Consider the following 10663-nt stretch of genomic DNA (forward strand, 5'->3'; position numbering starts at 1 on the left):
TCCGTAACACATCATCCCGTGATCAACTCCTTGGTCACATTGCGCATATGATGATGTCCTACCGAGTGGGCCCAGAGATACCTCTCCGTTTACACGGAGTGACAAATCCCAGTCTCGATCCGCATAAAACAATAGATACTTTCGGAGATACCTGTTGTGCACCTTTATAGTCACCCAGTTACGTTGTGACGTTTGATACACCCAAAGCATTCCTACGGTATCCAGGAGTTACACGATCTCATGGTCAAAGGAAGAGATACTTGACATTGGCAAAGCTCTAGCAAACGAACTACACGATCTTTGTGCTATGCTTAGGATTGGGTCTTGTCCATCACATCATTCTCCTAATGATGTGATCCCGTTATCAATGATATCCAATGTCCATAGCCAGGAAACCATGACTATCTGTTGATCACAACGAGCTAGTCAACTAGAGGCTCACTAGGGACATATTGTGGTCTATGTATTCACACGTGTATTATGATTTCCGGATAATACAGTTATAGCATGAATAAAAGACTATTATCATGAACAAAGAAATATAATAATAACTTATTTATTATTGCCTCTAGGGCATATTTCCAACAATGACACCGTATGAATTATGGTTTAGAGAAACCTAAGTTGTCGTTTCTTAAAAGTTTGGGGCTGCGACGCTTATATGAAAAAGTTTCAGGTTGATAAGCTCGAACCCAAAGCGGATAAAATGCATCTTCATAGGAAACCCAAAACAGTTGGGTATACCTCCTAATTCAGATCCGAAAGCAATATGGATTGTTTCTTGAATCGGGTCCTTTCTCGAGGAAAGGTTTCTCTCGAAAGAATTGAGTGGGAGGATGGTGGAGACTTGATGAGGTTATTGAACCATCACTTCAACCAGTGTGTAGCAGGGCACAGGAAGTTGTTCCCGTGGCACCTACACCAATTGAAGTGGAAGCTTATGATAGTGATCATGAAACTTCAGATCAAGTCACTCCCAAACCTCGTAGGATGACAAGGATGCGTACTACTTGAGAGTGGTACGTAATCCTGTCTTGGAAGTCATGTTGCTAGACAACAATGAGCCTACGAGCTATGGAGAAGCGATGGTGGGCCCGGATTCCGATAAATGGCTTGAGGCCATAAAATCCGAGAGAGGATCCATGTATGAAAACAAAGTATAGACTTTGGCAGAACGGCTCGATGGTCGTAAGGCTAATGAGTACAGATGGATTTCAAAAGGAAGACGGACAATGATGGTAAATGTCACCATTAAGAAAGCTCGACTTGTCGTTAAGATGTTTTCCGACAAGTTCAAGGAGTTGACTACGATGAGATTTTCTCACTCGTAGCGATGCTAAGAGTCTGTTGGAATTATATTAGCGATTACTGCATTATTTATGAAATCTTGCAGATAGGATGTCAAAACATTGTTTCCTCGACGATTTTCTTGAGGAAAGGTTGTATGTGATACAACCGGAAGGTTTTGTCAATCCCGAAAGATGCTAATAAGTATGCAAAGCTCCAGCAATCCTTCTAAGGACTGGAGTGAGCATCTCGGAGTTGGAATGTATGCTTTGATGATGATCAAAGATTTTGGGTTTGTACAAAGTTTATGAGAAACTTGTATTTCCAAAGAAGTGAGTGGTAGCACTATAGAATTTCTGATGAATACATGTTGATCAGAAATGATGTAGAATTTCTGGAAAGCATATAGGGTTATTTTGAAAGTGTTTTCAATAGAAAGCCTGGATTAAGCTACTTGAACATTGAGCATCAAGATCTATAAGGATAGATCAAAACGCTTAATGGTACTTTCAAATGAGCACATGCCTTGACATGATCTTGAAGGTATTCAAGATAGATCAATCAAAGAAGAAGTTCTTGCCTGAATTGTAAGGTACGAAGTTAAGACTTAAAGCTCGACCACTGCAGAATAGAGAGAAAGGACGAAGGTCGTCCCCTATGCTTAAGACGTAGGCTCTTTAGTATGCTATGCTGTGTACCGCACCTGAAGTGTGCCTTGCCATGAGTCAGTCAAGGGGTACAAGAGTGATCCATGAATGGATCATAGGACAGCGGTCAAAGTTATCCTTAGTAACTAGTGGACTAAGGAATTTTCTCGATTATGGAGGTGGTAAAAGAGTTCGTCGTAAAGGTTACGTTGATGCAAGCTTAACACCTATCTGGATAGCTCTAAGTAGAGATACCGGATACGTATTATGGGGCAACAATTTAGAATAGCTCCAAGTGGAACAGTTGTTTGGAATAGCTCCAAATAGAGCGTGGTAGCTGCATCTAGGAGATGACATAGAGATTTGTAAAGCACACACGGATCTAAAAGGTTCAGACCCGTTGACTAAAACCTCTCTCACAAGCAACATGATCAAACATAAAACTCATTGAGTGTTGATCACATAGTGATGTGAACTAGACTACAGACTCTAGTAAACTCTTGGGTATTAGTCACATGGCGATGTGACCTGTGAGTGTTAATCACATGGCGATGTGAACTAGATTATTGACTCTAGTGCAAGTGGGAGACTGTTGGAAATATGCCCTAGAGGCAATAATAAAAGTATTATTATTATATTTCCTTGTTCATGATCATTGTCTTTTATTGCTGCTATAACTGTATTATCCGGAAATCGTAATACACGTGTGAATACATAGACCACAATATGTCCCTAGTGAGCCTCTAGTTGACTAGCTCGTTGTGATCAACAGATAGTCATGGTTTCCTGGCTATGGACATTGGATGTCGTTGATAACGGGATCACATCATTAGGAGAATGATGTGATGGACAAGACCCAATCCTAAGCTTAGCACAAAGATCGTGTAGTTCGTTTGCTAGAGCTTTGCCAATGTCAAGTATCTCTTCCTTTGACCATGAGATCGTGTAACTCCTGGATACCGTAGGAGTGCCTTGGGTGTATCAAACGTCACAACGTAACTGGGTGACTATAAAGGTGCACTACAGGTATCTCCGAAAGTATCTATTGTTTTATACGGATCGAGACTAGGATTTGTCACTCCGTGTAAACGGAGAGGTATCTCTGGGCCCACTCGGTAGGACATCATCACATGCGCAATGTGACCAAGGAGTTGATCACGGGATGATGTGTTACGGAACAAGTAAAGTGACTTGCCGGTAACGAGATTGAACAAGGTATTGGATGCCGACGATCGAATCTCGGGCAAGTAAAATACCGATAGACAAAGGGAATTGAATACGGGATTGATTAAGTCCTTGACATCGTGGTTCATCCGATGAGATCATAGTGGAACATGTCTGAGCCAACATGGGTATCCAGATCCCGCTGTTGGTTATTGACCGGAGAACGTCTCGGTCATGTCTGCATGTCTCCCGAACCCGTAGGGTCTACACACTTAAGGTTCGATGACGCTAGGGTTATAAAGGAAGCTTGTATGTGGTTACCGAATGTTGTTCGGAGTCCCGGATGAGATCCCGGACGTCACGAGGAGTTCCGGAATGGTCCGGAGGTAAAGATTTATATATAGGAAGTCCTGTTTCGGCCATCGGGACAAGTTTCGGGGTCATCGGTATTGTACGGGGACCACCGGAAGGGTCCCGGGGCCCACCGGGTGGGGCCACCTGCCCCGGGGGCCACATGGGCTGTAGGGGGTGCGCCTTGGCCTACATGGGCCAAGGGCACCAGCCCCAAGAGGCCCATGCGCCTAGGGAACCCTAGAGGGAAGAGTCCTTGAGGGGGAAGGCACCTCCGAGGTGCCTTGGGGAGGATGGACTCCTCCCCCTCCTCTTGGCCGCCGCACCAGATGCCATCTGGAGGCTGGCCGCCGCCCCTTGGGGTGGGAAACCCTAAAGGGGGCGCAGCCCTCCCCTTCCCCTATATATATGAGGCCTAGGGGCTGCCCATAACACGCGATTTGATCTCTCGTTGGTGCAGCCCTGCCCCTCTCCCTCCTCCTCTTCTCCCATGGTGCTTGGCGAAGCCCTGCGGGATTGCCACGCTCCTCCACCACCACCACGCCGTTGTGCTGCTGTTGGATGGAGTCTTCCTCAACCTCTCCCTCTCCCCTTGCTGGATCAAGGCGTGGGAGACATCGTCGGGCTGTACGTATGTTGAACGCGGAGGTGCCGTCCGTTTGGCACTTGATCATCGGTGATCTGAATCACGACGAGTACGACTCCATCAACCCCGTTCACTTGAACGCTTCCGCTTAGCGATCTACAAGGGTATGTAGACGCACTCTCCTTCTACTCGTTGCTGGTCTCTCCATAGATAGATCTTGGTGTTACGTAGGAAATTTTTTGAATTTCTGCTACGTTCCCCAACAGTACCAAGTACACAACAGATATAACAGAAACAATAACAACAGGATGGACGGGAAATGCATGGGAGCTCACAGGTGCCACACACCCCTATATGAAAAACAGTATTAAAAAATACCAGGAAAACTCACGAGAATAACTTCCTTTCCCTTTCCTAACAGTAATTGTGCAAGAGGGATAATACATTTCCGTTTCCTTTTGCAAGGGAGGAGCGTGGAAAACTTGAACTCTCTGTGAAGCAAAATTGAAACATTAAGTAACTTTTGGAACATATGCGAAAATCCAAAAGGTAATAGGTCATGGTTGTAATGGCAATGTTTTTTAACTGTAATAGTGGCTAATTAGCATAGTTCTCTGCTAAAATGCATACATGTTTTAGGTAAAAGTGTATACAAATTGAGAAGGAATTTTTTAACAGTAATAGTGACATTACAACTTAATTAACATAGTTCTCTACTAAAATGCATACATTTTTTTAGATAAAAATGTATACAAATTGAGAAGCAATTTTCTTAACTGTAATAGTGGCATTACTACTTAATAAACATAGTTCTTTGCTAAAATGCATACATTTTTTAGATAAAAATGTATACAAATTGAGAAGGAAAAGATGGTCTCTCCAAGCATTAAAGACAAGAATTTGTATATAAAACCGTATAAGCGCTACATTAGCACATGATTACAAGAGAAAGTAGCAAATTATAGCCGAGTGCACATAGCACACTCGTGAATAGTTTTTCTTTTCCGGAAGATCTTGAAGAGGGTGACCGGTTGCGAGAAGCTAGAGTAGTAAAGAATTGTGAATTTCACCATCATGGGATAGACTCCAGCGGAGGGCTCGCACAATAGTGGATGATACCTAAAATGTTGTGTGAGGAGGTGCAAGATCAATGTTTGTTATGTACCAGCGACGAAGAAGGTTCAAGATGATGTAGTGCCAAGTACACAACAGATAACGGAAACAATAAAAATGGGATGGACTACCTACTTTCTCTCTTGAAAACGTATCTTCAAGAAACCCCGAAAGACCAAGTTCTCATGAAAAAGAAAAACTTTTGAGGAACACCGAAAGATCAAGTTCTCATGAAAAGAATGAAAATTTGACTACGAAAATCTAACAAAGTTTGATTATAACTAGGAAAAAGAAAAGATGAAAACCCAATCGAAAAGATGTGTGTGTAAAGACTTGTGATACTTAACATATGGATTTACTTGCAAAAAGAAAAAGATACTTAACATATGGATTTATGCCTTTTTGCAATAAGAAAAATAAGTGTGTGTGTGAAACTTAATAATGTGGATAGTCGGTGTCTGCAAAGTAGCATCTGCTGCACGACTGACCGACCATAGCGGTCCATAGGCGTGGTCCATGTCGCAAGGCGGGAAGAAGGTTAACGGCCAAGAAGCGGCCCCGCCTTTCCAACACTCTTCCAGCTCCACGCCTGCCTGAGCCTGACCACTCCACCTCCAGTCGCAGTATTCCCCGGAATCTTCCTTCCTCCGCCTCCGATTCCCTTCCCTCCTCCTCCCTCCTCCACCCCCCCGCCGAGCTCCCCGCCCGCCACCTGTTCGACCAAACATCCCACCATTTTCTACATATACGCACGCGCCATTTCACCCTTCCTCCCGCCATCACCCGGTGACCGCGACCGCGACCGACCGGCACGATGCTCAAGGCGCTCAACCCCACCCCGATCCGGGTCCGCCCGGCGTGCCGCGCCTCCTCGGCGGGGTGCGCGCGCAGCCCGGCGCGGCGGGGAGGCCCGCGGAGGGCGGTCCCGCAGCAGCCGCCCGTGCGCCGGCCGTCCGGCGACCGCTGCGTGCCGTGGCGCGGCGCGGCGCCCTCGGGCCCCGCCGCGCCGCCGGCCTCCCCGGTCGCCGCCCCGGCGCCTGGGGCCCGGGCGGGGGCGAAGGGCGAGCTGGAGGCGTTCCTCGAGGTGGTGCCGGCCAGGATGCGGCGGGAGCTGGCGCTGCACCCGGAGGTCTGGGAGCTGGTGGAGGTCGTCATGGACCTCGGCCGCCGCCCGCTCGCGCGCTTCCCTTCCGGGGACTGGGTCATCTCCGACCAGCCCGTCACCGCCGACGACCTCCGCCAGGCCGTCTCCAAGGTGCCGTCACGTCAACCTTTAATTCTTTGCTTACGCTTACCACCATGATGCCTGCGACTGCGATCCCAAAATTTCCTTGGCTCTGTAACTCTGTTGCAGTATCAATACTACTGTAGTATGAAAGCTGCTTGTGTGGAGATGCTTGTTTTGCTCATTTGGAAGATCAACAATACTACTTACTGTAGTATGAAAGTTGCTTCTGTGGAGATGCTTTCCCTTGTTTTGCTCATTTGGAAGATCGGTTTCTGTCTTTGCAGGTAGGCAATTTCTCCGAGGACAACCGATCCGGGATCAACCACTCGTTGCACCGGATCAGCGCCATCCGAAACCGCAAGGCTAACATAGTCGGTCTCACTTGCCGTGTCGGGCGAGCTATATCGGGCAGCGCGGAGATGATCCGTGATTTGGTGGTGGGAGGTGGCTCCATATTGGTGATTGGACCTCCTGGTGTAGGGAAGACCACTTTGATCAGGTACACATCACCTACACTCCACTTCTTTGATCAGTGGTGTCAGTCATCATCTTACGCTAATGCATGTTACATGTATATTAATTCAGTAACATGGCTGAGAAGACCAAAGATAAATCACTGGGTTTTGCAATCTGATCCTAACAATTCAAAATGCTTTCAATAATACAGGGAAATAGCTAGGATCTTGGCAGATGAGGGTGAGAAACGTGTGATCATAGTGGACACATCTAATGAAATAGGAGGTGATGGGGATGTACCTCATTCTGGCATTGGGCGCTCTAGGAGAATGCAAGTTCCTAAAGTTACGATGCAGCATAACGTAGGTTCTCAATATTCTTTCCTATGGTTCATATACAGTCATGGAGTCTTTTAGAGTGTCTTCTTTGATGCTTTACTAGTGCATGCTCGATGATACACATGAAACATTGTTTATGTAGGTGATGATTGAGGCTGTTGAAAATCACATGCCGGAAGTTATTGTGATCGATGAGATTGGTACAGAACTTGAAGCAATGGCAGCCAGCACCATTGCTCAAAGAGGCGTTCAACTTGTAGGAACTGCTCATGGGGTGACAATTGACAGCATAATTAAAAACCCTTGCTTGCAAATGCTTGTTGGTGGGATTGAGGTGCACTTATTTTCTTTTCTGCCAGCTGTCCTCCAACAGTTTCTCTTACGTTCTTGAAGCTTAGCATCTTCCTGAACATCAGATTAAAGCGGTTGATCCTGAAGCTTGTCATAGTTTTCCTAATGTGGTTTTTAGATTCCAAAGGACATGACAACTAGGCTATCCAAGCACAGTGGTGTCTCTGTGCCAACCTGGGTTCGATCCTTCTGGGGCGGATTAAGCATTGTTAATTTATTCTGTTGAGTGAACAAATCAGTGTATCTCATTGTCTTCCTAAAATACCTTGCGAGGTTTCTTGACTCTTTGGTGTATTTTAGATACGAAAGGATAGTAATATTTCTTTTTAGCTAACCAAAGGATAGTAGCACGATGACAACTTTGTCAAATTTGCCAATATTGAGTTTCTAGTAAAATTTGGACCTGTAGATTATTTTAATCATATTTCAACACTAAACATGACTAGAATATTTTATTAGAATGACACACATTTGAGTCTGCATCAAGAAAAAAATTACTTATTAGTGAAATAACAATGTAAGTTTGTTATACAGAGTGTGACTCTTGGCGATGAAGAGGCAAAGAAGCGGAAAGTTCAGAAAACAATTCTTGAGAGAAAAGGGCCCCCAACATTTTCATGTGCTGTTGAGATGGTGTCGAAGACTGAATGTCGAGTGCATCACAAGTTAGAATCTACAGTTGATGCTATTCTTGCAGGTAACTGTCTAATTCACAGTAACGATGTTCACAGTCAACTCCGAGCATAGCACATAGTCATTACTCATTAGGAGGATCTGTAGAGATCTTCTGGTTTCTGAATTAAGTCTCCACCTCTTTGGTACAGGGAAGCCTCCCAAGTTTGAAGCTCGCATGATGGATAGCAAGATCACCGAGTCAGGAGGATCTTTGGTGATATCTGAGAGAGTGTCTGAAACAGAGCGCTTACCTGCGTATCATCAAGATCTGGTCACCAGGGCGGTTACATCAGAAGATAAATTCATCGATGATTTTGGTTCCTCCAGGCAAGCAAAAAGCAAGAACATCCTATCAGACGATAATGTCAATGGTGATTTTGGTTGTACAAAGAAAACAAAAGGCAAACAATATGTGTCTGGAAGGCCTCCAGTACGTGTTTACACTTACCAGGTAAGTGGAGATACTAATTATGTTTTTCTAGATTATAATTTTGCGCAATTGTAATATTATATACATCGATGCTGTGTGGGTTAGTACCTGGATGGACATTTCTTGCATGGCCTTGGATACTGCCTACATTCTTTTTTGAGTCGTATACTTCATTTTCTGCAAATTATAGGACTCACAAAAGAATGTAACTAGTATTTCAAAGAGTTGCTTTCCTTGTAGCACCTCAGCTGTCCCAACCATCAAGTAATGGCCCATCTCCCTGTATTTTCCTACACTGATGTCGAAGACTGAATTTTGTGCTATGCAATATTATAGTATATTGTATTTAACAGTAAAACCATGAAGCTCATGGTAGTTATTTTTTGTGCTTTCAGGTTTCAGAAGCTGATATCTTGCAAGTAGCAACAGTGATGGGTTTTGAGGATGAATTGGACATAACAGATGACATTGAAGCGGCCAATGTGATTCTTGCCTCAAGTTCTGAAATGAAGCAGAATCCGTGGATCCGTAATGTTGCCAAGTACCACAAGCTTCCTATATTTGTTGTTAAGGTCATCTCATGATAAATTTATTTCGTGATGTGCAGTACAAAAAAGTATTACATCTGTACTAACAGAGTTCCGTCTTGTAAATTGCAGACAAATACGATGGCTCAGATAGTAAAGGCTGTCAAAATGATTGTTGGAAGAGATAAACTTGATGCACCATCACGCAAGCAACCTAAAGTTTTGGAAGGAGAGATAGAGATTGAAGACGATGCTCCGAAACGGAAGCCATCATTGGAGGAAATTGATGCATTGGAGGTAATCTCTTTGCCATGTTTGCATTTGAAAATAACTAGATCAATTTCAGGTGTTACCAAAGCAAATTGGATGTCTTGTAGAAACACTATAAAACCTCCTTTCGCTGCAACATTATGTTTTCATTTAATTTCCCATTCAGTCTACCATACAAATAGAGTGTGACGGTTGGATAGTCTGCTCCTGATACATGAAAATCTCACTCATCCTACTACCATATATTGTGAAACACCACCACTTCAAAGGAAAAAAAATTCTATATCTTCTCTCAAATTCCACTCAAAACAATATCTTCTCCCGTCCTTCTTGAACTTTAAACTGCTAGTAGTTCCGTTCATAGTGCTATGTTTACTTGTTGTACTTGCTGTGAGACAAATCATAGTAGTTGCATAACAGCTATGTTATACTCTGCAACCATTCAGGAGGCCCGGCTGGCAATTGAATACATTGTAATCCCGGGCGGGGAGCCCGTGGAACTCCTCCCAAGGTGTTCAGAGATTGTTGCTCGTCAGCTGGAGCTTGTTGAGAGCTACCAGCTCCTCGCTGAGACCTTCGGAACCGACCCCAATTCGAGGTTGCAGATTCTTCCAGTGAAAATAGCAAAGAAGAGCTCAGGCCAGGGCGCTCAGGGGCCGACGTCCAGCAAGAAGAACGGCTCGGATCTGATCGTCAGCGAGAACGGCGGCGGCTTCAGCTTCTCCCGGCTGCCATTTCTGCCCAAGTGACACCTTAGTTTGACACTCTGATCACCGTTGCTGAAATGTAAAACGCCATTCTTCTCCCCTCTCCTCCTCCTTCTTGTTGTTGTACAGCGCTGTGCACAGTGGTGTAAATAGTGTCTTAATGTCCAAGAATCGAAAGAGCAAAGCTAATTGTAATTGCCTTCCATTCTTTTACCAAAAATAAAGCTCCTCACATCCTGTAATCTGTAGTTGTGTATAGCTCAGCTGGATTTGGTCTGTTGACTGCAACCTACATTGGGGATGATGATGTAAAAAACAGTTTTTATATGAAGTTTTCAGTATAACATTCATATAAAGTTATAGCAGCACATGTTTTGCGGTTAAAAAGGAAACTATATATCGATTGGTTTCAATGCAGCTCACTGCCTCTCTGGTCACATAGAGACTAATTAATTAGTTCAACATACTACCTCTGTACACTAATAATATAAGACGCTTTTGCAGTTCAAATTCTCATTAACGCTGTTTAGTAA

At 44.3% G+C, this 10663-nt stretch overlaps 1 protein-coding gene across 1 annotated transcript; it reads left to right on the forward strand.

The window, feature by feature from the left end:
* Window positions 1-5815: 5815 nt before the first annotated feature.
* Window positions 5816-10461, forward strand: LOC123108204 (protein SEEDLING PLASTID DEVELOPMENT 1). Its single transcript, XM_044530038.1, has 9 exons — window positions 5816-6403; window positions 6661-6875; window positions 7044-7194; window positions 7313-7504; window positions 8056-8218; window positions 8346-8647; window positions 9022-9198; window positions 9286-9450; window positions 9870-10461. Exons 1-9 carry the CDS (start codon window positions 5963-5965, stop codon window positions 10170-10172), a joined length of 2109 nt encoding a protein of 702 aa, XP_044385973.1. The 5' UTR covers window positions 5816-5962; the 3' UTR covers window positions 10173-10461.
* The last annotated feature ends 202 nt before the right edge of the window (window positions 10462-10663 follow it).

Source organism: Triticum aestivum, chromosome 1B (assembly GCF_018294505.1).
Source record: "Triticum aestivum cultivar Chinese Spring chromosome 1B, IWGSC CS RefSeq v2.1, whole genome shotgun sequence".
NCBI classification, from domain to species: Eukaryota; Viridiplantae; Streptophyta; class Magnoliopsida; order Poales; family Poaceae; genus Triticum; species Triticum aestivum.